This window comes from Pyrus communis, chromosome 8 (genome assembly GCF_963583255.1).
Source record: "Pyrus communis chromosome 8, drPyrComm1.1, whole genome shotgun sequence".
In the NCBI taxonomy this organism is placed as follows: domain Eukaryota; kingdom Viridiplantae; phylum Streptophyta; class Magnoliopsida; order Rosales; family Rosaceae; genus Pyrus; species Pyrus communis.
The window spans coordinates 24,209,405-24,231,551 of record NC_084810.1 but is presented as its reverse complement, the minus strand read 5'-3'; the positions used below and the strand labels follow the sequence as shown (position 1 = coordinate 24,231,551).

The following is a 22,147-nucleotide window of genomic DNA, read 5'->3' as shown; positions in this document are numbered from 1 at the left end:
ATGAAAATATAGGAAATAATTCATCTACCAACGTTTATAATATAAGTAGACAAAGCCGAATATGAGGACAAATAAGTTTCTTTACTTAAAACAATAATTCCTCGATTTTCTTCCTTCAAGTTGGATGCATTTATTTTGTTTCTTTCTTCAATATAATTTTAAATATAGTTGATTATCTATTTCAATCCATCATAGAGGGAGACCAAATAAGATAAATAAATATGTGCAGTATAGTACAAGATGATTGGATAACACTGTGTAGCGGTGTAAAAATATCTGACATTAGAGGATTGAGGCAGAAATGAGAGTTGAATTTTGTTTTGCAAGACAAAGATAAAAGCTATAAAGAAAGGGATTGTGGTGCCAATGCCACACACTCTCTATCAGACTATAATCACTTGGCTCTTGTAGCTTTGGAACATAAGCTAACTAAGTTTGCTTCCTCATCGGTCGTTGGTTTGGCTCCTGTCAATGGCAGCCATGCATTTCAAAACAAACTATAAATCTTTGGTTTAATTCTTAGCCATTCAATATTTATGTTGGTCCCAATTAATTGACCCTTCATATTACTTATGCCCATGCTGCTTTATCCATTCAATATTTCTGCTAAATAGTCATAGTATATTAGGTTAATTACTTGTTGATTTAGTAATCAATTTAGTAAACCCTGTCGTTGTTGCATATAACGTACGTGAAGGAAGCTTTAGCTGGTGGACTCAAACCTAACATTCCAATCAAGTAACTATTGGTTGTTAACACTTATACTGCCATGACTAAATCGTTTCTCATTTAACACCCCACTATTTCACAAGTAACACAATTTTAATGAAGTTTATAAAATTTTTAGCACTGATCGAATTGACAATTTGGCAGAGCTTAAACGAGCGGGATGTAGATCCGCTGTCTCCAAGTTTGTGTCTTCTTTCATGTCTCCTATCTATTTACTTGACACGTGTTATGCAGTTTAACAAAGAGTTAACAATGTTAAGTATTATTATTTTGTGAGGCCAACCGTGCGTGCCTTACATAGAACACTAATCAAATTCGAACATCCGTTAAAACTATTTGACAAGACACGACCAAATGTGCAAGCATACATTTCACCGATCAAGGTTACATATGTTGGATGAACAAGTTTAAGAGCACTAAGAAATTTTGAGATGACGAATTTCAAATTGATGAAACTTAATGATATTGAATTTCTAAAAATATTTCTTTGACCAAATTGTAATGGTACATAAATGCAAAATTTAAAAATATGCTTTATGAAGACATGATATGTTTGTAAACGAGTGGTGGTGGTTGATGTATAGATGTGAATGGTTGTGATGGTAGAGTGCTAACGATGGTAGTGGCAGTGGTGGTGGAGGAGGGGAGTCACCAAGGATGATAATGGTGACGTTGTTGTTGCTAGGGAAAAGGTAGTGATAGGGTGAAAATGGGGTTGGGGTTGGCAGAAGCATCGATGGCGATGGTGGTGGTCGTGGCAGAAGCAGTGAATATGAAAACTGATGGTGGTGGTTGGCAGCGAATTTGAAAACTGATGGTGGTGGTTGGCAGCAGCATCGATCAATCGTTTATGTACCACATATAGTTTCTGTAGTTTTATTTTTTGTGACATCAGACAAGGAAATTAGGACATTTTAATTTAAAAAAGGTTTGAAGGTTGTTTAAATTCCGAATTTATTTTCCACGCCGGATAATCACCATTCACTTTTATTATACATGTGATTTATCCAAAAAAACAACCATCTGCACTCTATCCCGAGCGCAGAAGCATGATCACATTTTGGCTTCATAAACACACTAACAATTTTTGACACAAATTGTTGTCCCTGACCAATCGATATTCAAATATATTGTGTGTCATTTCAAATGATTATATACCCCATATGGCCAACACCTAAACCTTCATCCAAGATATGTCTTATGCTTTCAAACATTTATCAGATAAGATTGTCCTTCATGCATGCATACATAGTTCCGAAAATTTCAAGTGTGTTACGATGTATTTTATGTAGGGATGTATTATCCACACACCCCAAATTTCTTCTCACACACACTTTGTTAATTTATTTCAGTTGATTTTTTTTAATTCATCCAATCCAACGGCCGAAAATTAAAAGGGTGTGTGAGAAGTAAAATGGAGTGTGTAGATATCATATCCCTTTATGTATTGAGATATTTGGTGGTTAGATTTTCGCTATTTTCAATCATTAAGTTGTTTTTACTACATTGCATGCATACTGAATTCGATTTCGGTGATGGTGAATCATATAATGGTGACTAAGGGAGAATAAATGCTCTTGAAAGAGTGGAAAAGCTGAAAAACCTTTATGAGTCATTTCGGCCTCCGAAAAAATAAATTATAATGGCCAAGCCACCAACTAATCCTTTAAAAAAAATAAATAAATAAAACTTGGTAGTTTGCAACATATTCTATGTACATTGAGATATTTGGTCATTAAAATTAATGCATGCATGCATTTTTTTGGTACCTCTAATATGTTTTAGTGTTACTTTATACATTGGGATATTTTATCGTCATTGGTCGTTAAATGATTGACCAGAAATCAAATAACAAAGAATCTCAACTTACAAGATACACTAGAACATACTAGAAAACTCTTGTATGATTTCTTATTTGAAAGTAGAAGAAGAATGTTAACGTTGCTATTCCTGTTTAAGCAACCTCTAATCTCAAATTAAATCTTCGCTCCTTGAGTCACTCCATATGGTAAGGGCAATAAAAACATATACAAGTAGGTAAAAACATATACAAGTAGGTAGGTAGGTAGGTAGGTTAACAACTTCGGAAACTTAAACCCAAGTCAAATGAAATACAAACAAAACAAAAGCATCCCAAAATAACAAAAAGGGGCGTTTTGATATAGGCGTCTCGTTTTTTAATTTTTTAGATTAAACATACACTCATTTTGAAAATTTGATCAAACATTTTCCTAAAAATTTGGTTATTAATTTCAATTTTTCACATAAGTTCAATTTTTTTTTTTTAAATTTTAGTTTTTCACGACTTCTCTTGGACATTTCGTTTTTTTTTTCTTTTCCTATTATCCCTATATTTATGCATTTATTATCCATCTCTATGCTTTTTTTTTTATTGTTTGTTATAATTTTTACTTTTTTTGTGAATATAGTAGAATATTTATAAATAAAAAAATTGTCATATTTTATTATTTAGAAGACCCAACACATAATAAAGATTTGTTTGATTATATAACTACGTCTAGTTACATATAATATGGACACATTTAGTTTTATAATGGATTTGATTTTTCGTATTTCTCGGTACATTTGGAATGTAAATGTACCAAATAAAGTTATCTGATAGAGACATTTGGTTTTGTGGTACATTTTGGATTTTTTGTTCATTTGGTCTTTTGGTACATTTGGAATCTAAACGTACCAAAAGGGTTACATAACAATAGGTACATTTGGTTTTATGGTACATTTAAATTTTGGTACATTTGAAATCCAAACGTATCAAAAGTTGATATTTTTGTTCTCAAATGTACCGTAAGTTTTAAGTATATTTTTTATATATCTATACGTGAAAAAAAATATGTAATGAAGACTTTTTATTGAGATATTTTTAATAGAAAGAGATTTTTTTTTTAATTTTTTAAATATTGATAATAAGGAAATGAGGAATTAGTTAATTAATTTTTTATTTGATTTTATTTTATTTAAAAAATATCATTTAATGCGTAGAAGGGGATTGACGAAATTAAATTCCTATATTATAGGCAATTAGTTGCTAAGCTACCTTATGCCTCTATATAAATGCATTTAAATTAATGACATGGAAATTAAATAAATAGAAAATTATTGAGGTGGCAATTAATCAAAGCACCTTAATCAAATGTTTAAAATGAATGAATGTTTAATCTAACAACTATAGAAAAGATGTAGGGCATTCTAATTTTCCCACAATAAATTCTAACAACATTTCTCAAAAGTGAAACCATCCAACAAGTAGATTTTTGTTTCTCTTCTTTTAAATAGTTTCATTTTTGAGAAAGAGTGTACATTTCTATGCGTAACTAACAGTATTTCTTTGTACATTTCTTCTAGATTTCTCTTACGACATTTCATCCACACTTTTTGATTCCCACTAACACAAAAACATTAAACCATAAACTACAAACAAACTGGTTATCAAACGAGTCGTAAAATTTAATAAATATACTTAGCTGACCTTATAATTTTTCTAATAACATTCATACCCTTTGTTTGCCTAGTTCTCATTATTCGAGGAGCCCTCGAGGAAAACTCGACCCCCTCTCTAAGAGTAACTCGATCTCATCGAGTGCTTGTCGAGCCATCGATCTCTTGTCTGTTGGGTGTTGTATTTACTTGCTTACATACAATTCAATGTGTGTCAAGATGAGCTTGAGTTGTTCTCGAAATGGCTCAAGTAATACAAATTAAGCAAACAATAGGTTTTGAATACAATTAGAACTACAAGGTCAAATTCATTTCACATATAAATTGAAAGTAGTTGCCAAATAAGATTTTATTTTTCAATTTTCAAAAAATGAAAAACAAAAACTGAAAATGAAATGATTATTAAACGGCCTCTTAATATTTTTCTTAATAAAACAAGATTCAAAGAAAAACCTGTCTCTTTCTCTTTTTCTAATTTTTTGAGCTTGCAACAGGCCAAGTTATTAAAAAAGAAAACTAAAATGACCAATGACTCTCTTAAAATTTCTAATTAGTCCCTCACCTTTCAATTTAGCTTTACATCCCTAATCTTTTCTTTTACTCTATCACATTTCTTTGGTTAGATTTTCTTACCGACGAAATTATTCTTCATTCTGATAAAAATTTGATGAATTAGACACCAGAGGGCACGTTGGTAGAAGCTTAAATGTTTGTACAAGGGTTTGTAAGTACTAAAAAGGGTTTTGGCTAAATTAGCTAGAATGCATTACAAATAGACGAGCACTTGAAATAAGTAAATACAATGCATGTAGTCGTTTGCAAATCCCTTATTTATGTCGTCACAATGATCATGCATTGTATTTACTCATTTCAAGTTTTATAGTTTTATGTCATCTCATCAAATGTTTTATAGTTCATTTCTTTCTAATTCAGCGTATATTTCTTTGCTCTTGCAAATTACTTGTCCAAATATAGCCTAGCACTATGTTTGAATGTTTGAATGAGAGAAATAAACTTGAAATATTAACAAAAGTCAGAATTTATAAATCGACATGCACCAATTTCCTTTTTTAGATTCATAAACATAGGAATTTAGAATATTCGAGTAGAAAAAAAAAAACTGAGGATTTGAGACCTTCAGTTCCCGAGTTTAAATTCTAATGCAAATAAGTGTCATTTCTAAATTTATATGGGTGAGAGTTTAAAAATAAATAAAAAATTGTATTCAAGTTTTATTGTTCTTCTAGGTTAACTAAATAAGAAAATTTACAAATTCTAAAAAATAAAATCCCATCATTTCTATTTTCATAATTTTGAAATTCCTTAGTAAGGTTTCATCCAAAAACAGTGTAAGGAGACTGAAATTGTAATGGTACATAAATGCAAAATTTAAAAATATGCTTTATGAAGACATGATATGTTTGTAAACGAGTGGTGGTGGTTGATGTATAGATGTGAATGGTTGTGATGGTAGAGTGCTAACGATGGTAGTGGTAGTGGTGGTGGAGGAGGGGAGTCACCAAGGATGATAATGGTGACGTTGTTGTTGCTAGGGAAAAGGTAGTAATAGGATGAGGATGGGGTTGGGGTTGGCAGAAGCATCGATGGCGAGGGTGGTGGTCGTGGCAGAAGCAGTGAATTTGAAAACTGATGGTGGTGGTTGGCAGCAGCATCGATCAATCGTTTATGTACCACATATAGTTTCTGTAGTTTTATTTTTTGTGACATCAGACAAGGAAATCAGGACATTTTAATTTAAAAAAGGTTTGAAGGTTGTTTAAATGCCGAATTTATTTTCCACGCCCGATAATCACCATTCACTTTTATTATACATGTGATTTATCCAAAAAAACAACCATCTGCACTCTATCCCGAGCGCAGAAGCATGATCACAGCGTATATTTCTTTGCTCTTGCAAATTACTTGTCCAAATATAGCCTAACACTGTGTTTGAATCTTTGAATGAGAGAAATAAATTTAAAATATTAACAAAAGTCAGAATTTATAAATCGACATGCACCAATTTCCTTTTTTAGATTCATAAACATAAAAATTTAGAATATTCGAGTAGATAAAAAAAAAACTGAGAATTTGAGATCTCCAGTTCCTGAGTTTAAATTATAATACAAATAAGTGTCATTTCTAAATTTATATGGGTGAGAGTTTAAAAATAAAAAAATTTCTATTCAAGTTTTATTATTCTTCTAGGTTAACTAAATAAGAAAATTTACAAATTCTAAAAAATAAAATTTCGTTATTTCTATTTTTATAATTTTGAAATTCCTTAGTAAGGTTTCATCCAAAAACAGTGTAAGGAGGCTGAAAACAAAATTTATAAACAGATGACCTGTTAGATACCTATTTTGTTTTATGATGTTTTTGTTTCACCCTTTATAATTTCCTACATTTTGAGCACAAAAAATAAAAATAAAAACAACAAAAAATAAAGTTCAAACAAAAAACCGTCTTTTGCTATTTTTTTAATTTTGGTCTCGCAAAACCCAAATAAAAACAAAATAAAACAAAACAAAACTATTCTCTCCCACGTATAGGAAGATATCCCCTTAAAACCCTACAACAGACAAACTCATCCTCCACCGCAGCTTCCACCGAAAACCTTTCCGTACTTTTCTCTCCTCCTCCTCCCAATTAAAACTCCCGACATTCCTCCTCTGACAAAAACACAAAATCCCCAAATCTTCTCTCCCGTTTTTATTTATCATCTCTCACTCTCTTTTCAACCAATCAAAACCCACAACCCGGACCGACCCGATTCCCCCCGGTTCGGTCTCATCTCGGCATCCCATGATGCCGGAGAGCGAACAACGACAGCCGCTGCTGGCGCCACAGCAGCAGCGCGTCCCCGACAATGCCCTGTTCGGGAAGTACGAGCTCGGCAAGCTCCTCGGGTGCGGCGCCTTCGCCAAAGTCTACCACGCCCGCGACGTCCGCACCGGCCAGAGTGTCGCCGTCAAAGTCATCAACAAGAAGAAGCTCGCCGGCACCAGCCTCATGTCCAACATCAAGCGCGAGATCACCATCATGCGCCGCCTCCGCCACCCCAACATCGTCAAGCTCTACGAGGTCCTCGCCTCGAAGACCAAGATTTACTTCGTCATGGAGTTCGTGAAAGGCGGGGAGCTTTTCGCCAAGGTGTCGAAGGCGCGTTTCTCGGAGAATCTCAGCCGGAAGTACTTCCAGCAGCTCATCTCCGCCGTCGGGTACTGCCACTCTCGCGGCGTCTACCACCGGGATTTGAAGCCCGAGAATTTGCTCGTTGACGAGAACGGGGATTTGAAGGTTTCGGATTTCGGTCTCAGCGCCGTGACCAACCAGATCCGACCCGACGGGCTCCTCCACACGCTATGCGGGACCCCCGCTTACGTGGCCCCGGAGATTTTGACGAAGAAGGGATACGACGGCGCCAAGGTGGATGTGTGGTCGTGCGGCGTGATACTGTACGTTTTGAATGCCGGGTTCCTGCCGTTCAACGACCCAAATCTGATGGCCATGTATAAGAAGATTTACAAGGGAGAATTTCGGTGCCCGAAATGGATGTCGTCTGATCTGAAGCGGTTTTTGGGTCGGCTCATGGATACAAACCCAGCGACCCGGATCACGATCGACGAGATTTTGAAGGATCCGTGGTTCAGAAAAGGCGGGTGCAAGGAGATCAAATTCTACGACGATGATTATTCGATGGACGACGCCAAAATTGGCGGCGGCGAGGAGGAGCAGAAGGGCGTGACGAGCCTGAACGCGTTCGATTTGATTTCGTTCTCGGCCGGGCTGGACCTGTCCGGGCTGTTCCAGCCATCGAGCAGCAGCCCGGCGGAAGACGGCGAGCGATTTATCTCGGAAGATACAGTGGAGAACGTGGTGGATAGAGTGGCGGAGTTTGCAAAGGCGGAGAAGCTGAGGGTGAGGAGGAAGAAGGATTGGGGGCTGGAGATGGAAGGGCAGAATGGGAATTTATCAATCGGGGTGGAGGTTTCCAGATTGACGGAAAATCTAGTGGTGGTGGAGGCCAAGAGGACGGGCGGCGACGCGGGGCCGTACATGGAGCTGTGGAAGAACAAGCTCAGGCCTTACCTGATTTGCCCAGATGATCAAAGTCCCTCATCGTCAATATCAACTCCTTCCTCCTCCTCGCTCGCTTGCCCAGTCGACGAATGTTGATTGTGGGTGTCGAACGACATGTCGCTTTTTGGAATGGTAATTAAAATTAATCAAGTGATTAATTAATAAAAATTAAAAAAAGAAGAAGATAATGGGTTGTTGTGTTTGTACTGGCAAATGGGATTAATAAAAGATTACTAAACCGATTTTGTAATCTGGGATTAAGACTGGGATTAGGGAAAAGAGATATATGTGCATGTATAGGGGAGGTGATATATATATTATTTATATATAGCCTTTGATAGGGCAATGTACAAGTTAAGTTGTACAGATTATATGAGTAAGTTGATGAGGGCAACAGAGGATGAAGGGTTAGATTTAAATCTAATCAAAACTCTGACTCTTTTGCAATGCATCTTGTATAATTGTATTGATTCTTTCTTCTTTCAATTTTGGTGTTTGTATTTAAAATCTTTGGTCTAATGACGTTTATTTATCTAGAATAAGGGTTAGAAGTGTTTTGATTTCTAACTTTTTGTATGTAATTAGAAGTATGTGAGTCTCATAATTCAGTTTGGCAAACAAGTTGTGTTTGTTGTATTAGTGTCGTTTTCGTATCATATCCCTTATCTTAACCAATGTTCTAAAAAAGTGCCTAGGGGCTGGGTAGTGGTGACCCGAGGCTGTTCTTGCAAATCGGTTGGAAAAATCGGCGAGGCTTTAGGTGGCAGCCTAGGCCCTAGGCCCTTTTTTTGTTTTTTTTAATGAAATTCAAATATATATAAAAAAAATCCTATCCAAGTCTAATTGGTTTAAAATTGTGAACTTGTTGTACATGTGTTATCCTATAATACTCCTCGCTATGGTTATATGGTATATATACTTAATGTATTTTTAAAATTTGGACTTGTTGGATACTCTTTTTGCATTTTATCGTTCTTTTATTATCTTATCTATAGATTTCATACAAGTATAATTTTTTGTAAGTGTCAATATGCACTTATTTACAAGATATACAAGGAATTTACCTAAATCTGCCTGGGCGCCCGCCGCTCGACTAGCGCCTAGCATCTTTTAGAGCATTGATCTTAACATATCGTGTCGTGGCAAGCTCACTATCTTAACGGGTGTTTTATTAGGTGAGCCGATAACGACCTGATTCGTCAACGGATCGTGTTATTTCTTGTTGGGTTAACGAATGTTGTCTAGATTTGAAAAAGGATATTTTATGGAGTTCTTAATGGGTGACTTGATAACAACCCAACTCGTTAACTGGTGATCCGATAAGACCTACATCGATAACAAGTTGATTCGAAACTTATTATATTTGTGTTAAGTTAATGGATCGTCCAAAAAATTAGCAGGCCAGGCCTACTCACAATACAAACTGCGATTGAACACCAATGAACTCATAATTGGTTAAGATAATTGAATCTTTTGATTTCCGACTTCTTATACGGAGTGGAAAGTTTGTGAGTCTGACAATACAAACTGTAATTCAAACTTAAGAACCAAGTATTTTGGCGGGTTATGGGTCGTTGATTCCATACCTTTTCATTCTCTTCCTCATTCATGACTTTTTCAATTCAAGATTGTATCCATTACAAATAAATAAACACATCAAAATTATATTTTATTCGTCAAAATTATGTTTTATTCTTTCATATTAAAAAGATCTCAAATTTGAATCTTCCGTCCACTAGTGCATCTCAAAAATTTAATTTGACAACTGTAATTTGGTTGCTGTTCACATAGTGGGTTGACACGGACCGAAAGAATGGAGTATTTTATACTTATCAATTATGAACTTGCTGCCATTTGCCTACCCATATACATTTTTTTATTTTTTTATATTGAATGGATTAGACACAAGGCATCATAATCATATAATAAATAATGAATGTGACCATATAACAAACTGGTTTAAATTGCTAGCCGACCTCTATATTATGGGCAAAATTATTAAAAATACACATTTAGTGCTCAGACCAAACCAATTATTAACAAGACCTTTCTCTCTACGTTTGGAATATGCGGACTCGAAAATCTGAGTCGTCTAAGGAAGAAAGAGAGATTCAAACTCTTAATTTGCATGAGATAGGATAATGAACGGATAATTGGGGGTCGGGAGATTGGAATAATTGCCAATTTGCAAGATTTTAGGAACCGATTTCAGGTGATAGAGTGCTCTGCATCATTTATTTTAGCAAGCTTTAATAAAAAGAGCTTAGATGAAGATTATTTTAACCATAAACCAGCTTAAAATATTGTTTAACAAAAAACTCTTCAAATTTAAATATAGGGAACTTTAACGAAAAAAATTCGGTACTGTTCACTTTAACGGAAAAAAAACCACATTTTTACATTAAAAAATAAATCCTGATATTATTTACTTTACTCTTTATTTTGTCTTTATCGTTAAAATTCAAAGTTTTCAAATATTTTTTATTATTTTTCCTTTAAATATAAGGACAAAAACTCTAAATTATATACGGGCTGAATTACAAAGCCCATCACGCTCAAATGTAACTTTTTAAAATTGCTTTAACAGAAAGAGAAGAAGAAAAGTGTCTCTCACTTCACTCCGACCCCAGGTGGCCTCACCCTTTCATATTTAGTTTTTTATTAAATTGTTTTTCAATGAAATTGGAACAGCTAGCATCCCAACATGTTTTAAGAAATTATGTGGTGCCCCACCTCCAACCTTTTATGCGTCACATCCCTTTAGCTCTCTCCTTTCTTTTATTTTATTTTATTTTTTATTTTTATAAATTGTTGTTCAAATGCTTTTTACATCATATGTTTTACACTTTTATTTTGTTTTAAATTTACGATAAATTCATATGATTTTTATAAAATATTTCTTAAAGTACTATGGAGCTGTAATTATTTAAATTTTCATTTTATTTTATCAAATAATAAATTTACTTACATTTGTCTAGTTCTCCGTCCGACTAGCACCTAACGTCTTTTAGAATCATGAGAAAAAATGTGTGTTCTTCAGTTTTTTAATAAATAATGTATAATTTTGCAATAGTTCTAGCAATAGTGTGCGTTATTTTTTTTGTTCAAATTCAGAATTAGTGTGGATTATTGTGTTATAGTTCCAGAAATAGTGTTTATTTTATTACCTTTCATAAATAGTGTGAGTGATTTTGAACAACTTTCGGAAATAGTGTGGCTTATTATGTTATAGTTCTAGTAATAGTATGAGTTATTTTGGGTCACTTTCAGAAATAATGTGAGTTATTATTCTATAGTTCCAGAAATAGTGTGGGTTATGTTTGTTCACTTTCAAAAATAGTGTGTTATTTTTGCTCACTTTCATAAATAGTGTGGTTTATTATGTTATAGATCCACAAATAGTATGGGTTATTTTGGTGTAGTTTCAGAAATAGTGTGAATTAATTTGTTATAGTTCTAGAAAAAACGTGAGTTATTTCAGTTCATTTTCAAAAATAGTGTGTAATTTTGTTGTAGTTCCACAAATATGTGGATTATTTTAGTTTAGTTTCAGAAGTAGTATTTGTTATTTTGCTATAGTTTCAGAAATACTGTTTATTTTGTTTCATTTTAGAAATAGTGTGGGTTATTTTGCTGTAGTTTTAGAAATAATGTGGGTTATTTTGGAGTAGTTCCAGAAATTGGGTGGATTATTTTGCTTCTAGAAATAGTGAGGATTAATTTGACTCAGTTTTAAAAATAATGTGAATTATTTTGGTTTAATTTTCAGAAGTTTTATAAATAATACAAGATTACTCCACCAAAAAACAAAAAAGAATATCTAATCACACTTTTAGACTTATGTTCAACAAATACTTTATAAAGATTCACTTTTAATTTTAACATTTGACAAAAAAAAAATATTTAGTTTGTATTATTTGTTTTTTAATTTTAAGTTGGAGCAAAGACACAAGAACCGTACTTGAAAAGATGACTTCAAATTCCAGTAGCAGTGTCTTTGACAGCATGATGACGACGATGACCATGAAATATGACATTTTGGGCTCTCATGCTCTCTCCCTCTCTCTCAACCTTTCTCTCTGTGTATCAAAATCCAAGTAAAATGCATTTCATACATTCATTAGTAAAAAATTATCAATTTAAATGATGACGTGATAAATATAAAACTTAAATGTATTTATGATGTGGCAAAAAAATTAATTAAATATTAAAAAACCATTTTAAAAACAAAACTAAATTAAAAGTTATAAGGGACCCACCCACCTACCTTCTTCTCCAAGGAGAGAGATGGCGTCCACCAAACTTTCATTGCAATTTCAAAAATTGCAGCGGGCAGCGAGGTTTCTATCTCATCTTTTCTCGGTCTCTCTCTGCCGGGAGTGCATCCTCTATCTCATCTTCTCTCGATCTCTCTCTCTGCTGCTGGGAGCGCGGCTTCAATTCCACCATGTGTAACCATGAAATGTAAAGCTTAACAAAAAAAATCAACTTTTGTCATTTTTATATGAATGGAGGAAATGCAGCAGAGGTAGGAGGAGGGAGGGACTAAAGAGTCAAGTATTGAGTCATCAAGTTACTTGGATGTTTATTATAATTTTTTTTATAAATTGGTAGATTAGACAAGGGCATAATTGTAATTGTAAGAGTAGCATATTGCTTATATATATATATACTGAAGCACCATTGTATTTTATCAACATTGAATGAAATGACGGAAGTATATTCAGAAACTGTGTATTCTTGGATTCTACAGGGACAACGTGTTGGGTTGCTGTCAGGGGTAAAAACGGAAACTCAATTTTTGAACCATTTTAATTGGATTGGTTTAGGGTTAAACTTTGTTCTAACCATTAAATAAAGTTACTACATGATTTTTAGTTAAAATTCAAAGTTTTGAAATTATTTTCATTAATTTTTCTTTTATTTATTTGTTTATTTATTGGAGTGACGTTTTGATGCACTGTTTCGTGTTAATTACTTCAATAATTCATCAAGAAAGTGATCAGGCCAGCCAGCAATTATAGGCAACGATACAAGGAGGGACAAAAGCAAAATTATGGGCATCAATCATGAAACGGATAAGTTCAAGTAAAGAATATAGAGTAATTGAGAGTAGGGAGAATGGAGTTGGGAGGAAGCTAGCTCAATCTTCCATGATGAGAGAAAGAAGTTTATGTCTCGTGTGAAAATATTTTTAAAATGATTAAAAGCATATTGGATAAGAAAAATTCGCTTTTAATTTAAAAAAAAAATGTGATTTTTTATAAAAAATTTTAATTGTATTTAAAATCTCATTTAAATAGACACAAATGTTCTCAATATATGTGCATAGTTGTTGATTAAAAAATTTCAATACTATAATCAAATGTTGCTCCCACCAATATTTTTATCATTTTTTTTATTTTCTTTGTCAATTGAAGACCGTAGGTTTCTCTCAATTTTATATTTTTAATAAATAGACAAAGAAAGGAGTATCAACATCTTACTTGGCCAGATAGCTTGTTCTTATCCAGCTAGGAATTAACATAATATATATATATATATAGCAACAAGTGAACTACCAGAATGAACAAATAAAAATAAATTAAATTTTACTTGTCTCAAATTTAAAGGATTAATGTACAACCAAAATAAACAATACAAGAATCCAAATAAAAATTTATTCATTACAGTTCAAATTTAAAAGAGTTCAACAAAGTAGGATGAAGTTGAATCGGATTCCCATCGGTTTTTTTATAATGGTCATTTGAACCACATTTTGAACATTTTCGAGTTGATTTTTCTTCTTTAGGTGATGAGAATCTTTTTTTTTGTTTTTTCTCCTATCACGTCTTCTTCGCGTAATTGGTGGGTAGGACAATTCTTTACACACAAAAGCAATTTGCAAACAAATGATTTGTATGAGAAGTGGATACTGGTCTGCTACATAACTACGAAGGCAATTTGCATAAAAACTACGGAAGCAATTTGGATAAAAACTACATAAGCAATGATGTTAAAGTTACATTAGGCAATTTACATAAAAACTACATTGCATAAACACTTGAGAACAAATAAAAATGTACCCAAATACATACAGACCGATAGCAAAGAACCACAAAACCGCGAAACCACATTTAAGTACCATCCATTTCTCTCCCAGAATCATCGAAACCAAAGAACCAAAAAAAGATACCGACCAAAACATGGAATGAATCAAAAAATAAAAAGAAATCGTAGACGAGGAAAAATGAAAAAACCATCTATACCATCGTTTAGGGCTACACAACCAACAATGATGCCTTCAATATGTCTCCACTATTTCTTAGGTTTTGACGTCAGAAATTTATCATATAGGGTTTTTATTTTTTAGTTTATTTGATTTTAAAATTTAGGGTATTTGTGTCTATTTAAGTGAGATTTTGGATATATTTGAAAATATTATAAAAATTGACATTTTTAAAATTAAGAACTAATATTTGGCTATATTTGATAAATACTGGTTTTTGAAACCAATCTTTAAAAAAATGCAAGTAAATTATAAAAAGGCACTTGAAATGCTTTTAAAATGACTAAACATTTTTTATATGAGAGTGCTTTTCAAACCAATTATTAGTAAAAATGTAATTAAATCCTTAAAAAAAAGCACTTGAAATGCTTATAAAATGACTAAACACGTTTGATGGGAATGCTTTTGGAACCAATCCTTAGTGAAATTGCAAGTGAATCCTAAAAAAACATTTGAAGTGCTTCTTGGAAGAATTAACTGGTGATTCTTGCAGAAAGTGTTTTCAGTCATTTTAAAATCACTTTCAAACGAGTTCTTAATGAGAAGAAATTTTGTGTGTGCAGGAGTCTCTGTAGGGTACCACACTTAATCAAGCCCAAATAGAGTAAGTTGAATCCTTTGATGAGAGGTAGCATGAATGGCGTGACCCAAAGCTCCACAAGAATTTCTCCGTAACAAAAGAACAAATGCATAATGTAGTATATCCTTCTCTTACTTTTATCCTGTCTATGGGAATATGGATTTGTGTTATGTTACGCGACCGTAATATTTTGTTACGTTCCACCGCTGTTACGCCAGAAATAAAAGGTTCCACACGAGCTCCCGTTCTGCGGCGTGGCGGCAGGGCCGATAGGGAATTGGCTCCGGGTGTAGATAGGGTAAAATCTGCAGGGGTCATGCAAGTAAATAGGCCCCTTCCCTTCTCTTTTGGATAAATGGGGTTTGTCTATTCGAGGACCACGCAATTCTAACCTAATTCATATTCTCAGGTCTCAACGATCAGTGCTTCAATTTCCATGTTTGGTTCGCGGATAAGGTAGGAGAATGCTCATGTGATGCAATTTCCATGGTTGGTAAGATCAGCGCTCAGATTATGACAAGTTACCAGACGGGTTTATCAAATTTGTGATGGGGAGAATCTCGTACTCTTGGTCACTCTTAGAAAGTTCATGCAACGTGCAATGCAGTGGTATCCTATTACAGCATAAATCAAATGTGGAAACAAAGAAAAACGATACCTTTTCTTTTCTTTTCTTTTTTCTTTTTTCCAATGATTTGAAGTACGAGAATGAAAGTCTTTCATACGCGTACTTTAGGAATGAGTATGCAAATTTCCTAAGCGAGACAATAAGTAATGTTGTTAGCTTCTGTTTGCTTTTTCAGGGAGGTCAAACGTCGGGAAATAGACTTCGTTGCTATGATTTCATCAGCTGTTCAGTTTGTGGATGACGAATGTGCTTCTTCCGCAGACCATTAATTTCTTCAATCTGGGATCAAAGCTCTGCTTGGTTGATTTGCCCGGTTATGGCTTTGCTTATGCTAAAGAAGAATTTAAGGATGCTTTGGTGGAGCTTGTGAGTATACAACTTTATGTTCTCTTTTTCATTTCTAAAGTGGAATTTGGTGAATAAAACTGTTTACTTGCAAGTGAATCCAAATATCTAAATCTTATATGTGCCAATATAATTGGTTTTTTGGGCGCTTCAAATTTTGTAGGTGAAGGAGTATGTTTCGACAAGAGTTGGTCTAAAGCGAGTGTGTTTACTTACTGGTACAAAATGGCGAATGAAGCCAAGGGATCATGAGCTCATTGACTTGATGGAAAGGTAGACAACTGATTTTATTAAACCAATGTCGGGATTAACTCATCGGTTACACTGATTCTATGTGGTACAAGATACCACACATTCCTCTATTGTCTTCGATTGGTGTATACGCACATATGTATCAGATTTTATTAACTAATACGGATTCGGTTTACAGAGCTGAAACTAAATATCAGGTTTTATTGACTAAGACGGATACGGTTTTCCCAATTGATGCGGCACATCGTGCAATGCAAATTGAAGAGGTCATTATGGCTTATTTATACTGGCATTTCACAATATATAAGAAGCATTTTCTCAGTAAGACTATCTTTTTTAATCAATATATCTGATTTTGCATAGTCTGAAAGCAAATAAGTCTTTGGTCCAACCCGCGGTATGGAGTATGCTGTTATCTGATCAGTTGATAATCACAAGCATACTACTTACGCGTATCAGTGTTGAAAATAATGTAATCACTCCGGATTTGGTTCTTATTTCGGGTGATGGTGAGCTCGAAATCTGGAGCTGGTATTCGAAGTTTAAGAACAGCCCTAGCGAAGATTGCCCGTCTTGCCAAAGTCTAATATGCAGCATCAGGTAAATGTAAACTCTTAATCCAGGGTGCATTTAAGCTCTTTTTTCTTAATGTGAACTCATCTATATAGTTATGTACTTCTAGGCTGTGGCGTGCTGCTTGTACTAATGTTTTGGCTTGGAAGCCAAATTTCTCAAACTCATAGAGTTGCCGGATGCGTTTGATGCAGATTGTTCGCCTACACAGATTGAGCAGGGCGCCGAAATAGTTTGGTAATGCCTGTCTCGATTAGCAGGACGACGTTGAGTTGACATTTGGCGAGTTAAATGAGAATTAGTTTTGTAGATTCTAGTTTATTTCTTACATTTTAAGTTTTTAAATTGAAGGTTACATTTGATTGCAGACATTTTAAGATAGTGAATGGCTTTTATCGGCTGATTGGTGCAAATTGCAGCCATTGCTCACGTATTCTCAAGTTATGCCTTTAGCACTGCTGTATTAGTAGTTTACGCTAGCGTCGGTCGCCGGCCATGATGGCCGCCATTGATGATCGTGAGCGCCGCGCTATCGGGCGGCTTCGCTATTGTCGGTCATTTAAAAAGGATAGTGGAAAACCAGTACAAATGCAACATGGTGGACTTTCCATTGTATAATTTTATCCTTCCTTGGGATATGTAGGGAAAAAATGCCTTTATACTATTGGTTCGACGATCTCAGTCGAAGAAGCACTTAAACACGACGGACGCACTAGGGACAGAAGACATGGCAAAGCAGCCCAAGAAGCACTTTCCATACATAATTACTTTTCAATTTGTTGGTTTACATTATGCCAAAGCACTTAAGTAAAGCAAGTAAAACAACAAAAAGCAAAACAAAGATAGAATTCTTGAACACGCAGTTGATTTTTATTGCTAGATTCTACAATGTGGGGTAGGTATTTAAGTTGGTGATTAGGGTAGGGAAGGGGAGACTAATCTAACATTAGGACTATTAAATGAGTTATCATGTCAGTATTACAATCTAATGATATTATTTTCGTGAGTAAGAAGTCTTCAGTTAAATTCTTCTATATGACGAGTTTGATTCCAAGATATAACTGACTCATTGTGTGATTCAGTCCAAATCGCCTATTTCAATGTTGTATAAAAAAACAAACTCTCCCCATCTTCAATCTATAATCGAGCATCTTCAGCTCATATGTCCACGTAAGCATTATAACTTCTAGAGTCAACAAAACTCGATAAACTCAACTAAAACCATTAAGTATAATCTATATCACAAATGTTTGGCAGATTGTGATGAAAATGCTAATCTCCATACGTAAGTTCATAAATGGGAAAAAAAAACTTTGTGCTTCTTGCCTTTGCAATATATTATGACCATATTATTTACTAACTTTTTTTACTACAAACGATAATCCATCACTTGCATATTTTTTCGTAATATAAATAGAAATTATAAACAATGTTTTATAATTTTCTTGATGTTTAATTTTTTCTAACAAGGGTGCTGTATAAGGCCTATTTTATATATTAATACTACAACTAAAGTATACAAAAGTCTTCTGTCTATATTATCACATGTTCATTAATAATAACAACACAACATGGCGTTGTGATTGGTGCACATGAAAAAACCAAAATTTAAGTCAAAATAAATTCCCACTCAAAGAGACTCAATTCTTTGTATCAAGGGAAAAAAAAAAAACTCTGAATTCTAGATGCAGACTTGCAAATCAATTTAATTTAAAACATTCATTCTTGCACTCGAGATTTCTAATTCAATTATCCATTCTCAACATTTGATGCAATTTAATTAAAAACATGCATTCATGCACTCGAGATCTCTAATTCAATTACCCTTCATTCTTACACCCGAGGTCTCTAGCTTGATTACCCGTCCCTCAACATTAAAGTCATGTTCAAGCAATTAGACAACTAATTTGAGACGTGTGTGTGGATGTGCGTTTGGTTAGGCCAAATGCAATTATCGCAATACTTTGAATTAGTTTAAGTCATGACCTCATTTCCATAACCAAAACAGAATAAAATTGACCATTCCCTCTCACCATTGTCATTCTTCAACTGCACTCCCTCCCTTTTCATAACCAACACATTTGTCAATCCTCTCTCTCTCCTCCTCTCTTTCTCTCTCCTCTCCTCTCCTCTCTTTCTCTGTGCATGCTTGAGAGATTGAGAAGGAGAAATGTGTCCCCTGCGGCTGATTCTCATATTCCTCTCCGCCACCCTCGCCGGCTTCTTTGTCCTCAGAAACCTCAAATCCGACGGCCCCCAATTGGAAATGCCGCAAGATGAACAAGAAACCCACCAACTGCAAAACCCCAACAAATCTCCCCTCCAATTCTCCAAGGTTCCCAATCCATTTTCTCCCTTCAATTCCTGCACCATTTCTGCTTTTCTCTTCTGGGTTTCTCTCCGTTTTAACAAATTTCGCTTCTTTTGTGTCCTTTTGCAGGTTCGCTCCGCCGTGGAATCGGGGTTCTGGACCGTCGTGGACATGGCCAGTGGACGCTACCTCTGGAGGCATTTGGCGTCGTCGACGGCGGCGAAGCAGTCGGATTGATGCTATAATTGCTGGGAATCTCACACGAGTCCAGGTTTGAGATTGACTACTAAGAATCTAAGATGTTGTAATTTTGAAAGGACCCAATTGAAAAGAAATCCGAAATGTTGTATGATGTTTGCAAATGGTGTGCTGTAGCTGTAATTACTACCATTCAGCAACAATATCAATCCAATTTGTATTGTAATTTTGCTATTTTACACTATCTGGTTCTGGTTTCTGTATTAACTAATCAAGTGTGGTGTGGAGAAATTTCACCAAGACATAATCCACCTCTATCTCATGCTATTCCCTGTGCTATGTATAAAGCTAAGGCTTGCGAACTTCGGCGGCTTTCATACATTATACTTTTCCTTGCTAATGCTATTTACAAAGAGAGCATGTTGTCAGTTATATAAGAAAGTCTCCTACTTTAACCCGTTTGAGTGTTCATTAATCGATTAGCATAGGTACTATTCTTGATGTTAATGAGAAGGCCGAGAAAGGATTTTATGAAACGCTCGTTTAGAACATCGAAGGCTGGGATACACCAATATTCATGCTTATGCTTGCATTCACAAACATAAGGATAAATTGTCTGTTTATGGTGAGGGATTTTCTGTGTTTTCGTGGTTAGGGATAATGGAAATTGTTGTTTGTCATGGCTGCTGGTTTATGGTTAATCGAGTTTGCAATTTGCAGCCCAATATAGAGATTTTTTTCTCTTACATGCCCACATGCGAATGTGTAATCTATGCTGCTGAATGCTGCTGTCGTATCCTATGAGCTAATGTTTGTTGATGATGTTAGGGCATTTGGAAGGGGAGTGTTGTGATGCCATTCGTGTTACCGCTATTTGAGATGTGGATTCTTTGTCTATAGTAATGGTAGTTTGTTTTGCTGGCTTTCTATGTGACTATTGAGGCAAGATTCTACATTTCTGGTATTCTGGTTGTGAACTGTTGATGCTCTCTGCTTGTAATGTGTAATTTTTTTTTCGTCAAACGAATTGGAATATGATGCTTTTGTAGAGTGGTAATTGCTCCGTTAATGCTTCTCTCCTTTTATCTTCCCCTGTCTCAAATCCGTTAGCTATTGTTTCCTTAGTTGATGTCTTCTATGTTGAAAACAATAATGTCTTGACAAGCCAGAAATGAATTTGATGCATTTTAAGAACATGAACCAACTAGCCAAGTGTAAACGACAAACTTAAGGATAATGTTAGCTTAGACCTAGGGGTGGTATTGGTACGATTACCGTACCAAAATCCATGTACGAATTACTATACCAAACTTTTGATATGACAAAATCTATTATCATATTACCCTGTCAAATTTTTGATATACCGAATTTCGGCATGTAAAATAATTCAGTTGGTATGATATAGTAATTGTAAGTGCCACTTTGTTTTGGGCCAAATAGTCAGAGTTGAGTAGCCTAGTTTTTGTGCTTAAATTGTGGTAGGTTTTCTGACTTGGTGATTTGGATTTATTGTTTTGTTGTACTTTTGGGTTCATTATTTCTCTTGATTGGCCAACCTTTTGACTACATGTGGGGCTGGTATTGCTAACTGATCGATCAGTTGGTCGGAGAATGTGACATTTTCTAATTATCCATACATCCACAACTTGATTGATTCAACTCCCTCCCTTCAAAAACTCAGAATAATGCTTGATAGAAATGGAAAAGGATTTTCGTCGGATTCTTTTCGTATACCTTGCGAACAGTTTTCATTAAGTGTTATTTATATTTAATTTTAAATTTTTAAATGATTTATGACCGCACGATGTACGATGAACGATCTCGATCACATAATCTTTAAGATTTCCAGAAAAATGATACTTTTTCGTTAGAAATCAAGGTAAACTTATATCAAGATAAACTCCACCTGTATCAAAATAAAGTTAATTTCTATTAGGACATTATTATTTGCATACTTATTTTTACTTCTCACATATTTTTATTGATTTTCTTCATTTCACTAGATCCGACGATCGAAAATTAAGACGCGTGTGTAAGAAGTAAAAATAGTGTGTGAATAACACTACTCTTTCTATTATTGAGAGGGATTCGAAATCAATGTTATAACAGGAGTGAATAGATTATAATACGTGTCAGTCACAATTAAAAAGGTATCTAAATGAAAGAAAATCAGTCAAACCCCTTCCAAAACTAAAGTAAGAGAATTGCAAAGTGAGGGATTTATCTGGTTCAAAATGAGAGTGAGGTCAATTTATAGTGGACTTGGTGTTGTAACTCGTACCACTTCTTGAAGATTTTTTATGGAGTTCTATGGTATAAGATACTTTGGGAATTTTAACGGTTAAAATTTAATTTAAAAATATAAAAATTAAGATCTAATGGTTAAACAATTACACTGGATTTATAGAAGTTTTACTCATCAAATACGTAAAAAATATAAACGGCAAAAACTAAGAGCTTCGATAGCCAAAAATGAAAAAGTAGGTAAAAATCAGTCTATTCTTTTTAGGTCCCGTTCTTTTCTTCTAATCCATTAAATTAGGGGATTTTTATTATTAAAATTTGATCTAACGGTTGAAGTTATTATAATTTGTAGGCTCCTTTTTATGGCAGTTGAATCAAATTTCAATAATACAGATTTCCTAATTTGATGAATTAAGAATAAAGAATCCGGAGTAGAGTAGAAAGAAGGGATCTTGGAGAGGATCCCTTTCGCTTGGT

The 22,147-nt window shown here is 34.4% G+C and overlaps 3 protein-coding genes across 3 annotated transcripts; all 3 read left to right on the top strand.

The window, feature by feature from the left end:
* The first annotated feature begins 6,720 nt into the window (after nt 1-6,720).
* On the top strand, nt 6,721-8,928 carry LOC137742078 (CBL-interacting serine/threonine-protein kinase 11-like). Its single transcript, XM_068481824.1, has one exon. It carries the CDS (start codon nt 6,994-6,996, stop codon nt 8,365-8,367), a length of 1,374 nt encoding a protein of 457 aa, XP_068337925.1. The 5' UTR covers nt 6,721-6,993; the 3' UTR covers nt 8,368-8,928.
* Nucleotides 8,929-15,984: 7,056 nt separating this feature from the next.
* On the top strand, nt 15,985-17,087 carry LOC137743201 (uncharacterized). Its single transcript, XM_068483085.1, has 4 exons — nt 15,985-16,113; nt 16,256-16,365; nt 16,708-16,944; nt 17,027-17,087. Exons 1-4 carry the CDS (start codon nt 15,985-15,987, stop codon nt 17,085-17,087), a joined length of 537 nt encoding a protein of 178 aa, XP_068339186.1.
* Nucleotides 17,088-18,937: 1,850 nt separating this feature from the next.
* Nucleotides 18,938-19,771, top strand: LOC137743200 (uncharacterized). Its single transcript, XM_068483084.1, has 2 exons — nt 18,938-19,252; nt 19,358-19,771. The coding sequence occupies exons 1-2, from the start codon at nt 19,088-19,090 to the stop codon at nt 19,463-19,465; spliced, it is 273 nt and encodes a 90-aa protein (XP_068339185.1). The 5' UTR covers nt 18,938-19,087; the 3' UTR covers nt 19,466-19,771.
* Nucleotides 19,772-22,147: the final 2,376 nt, after the last annotated feature.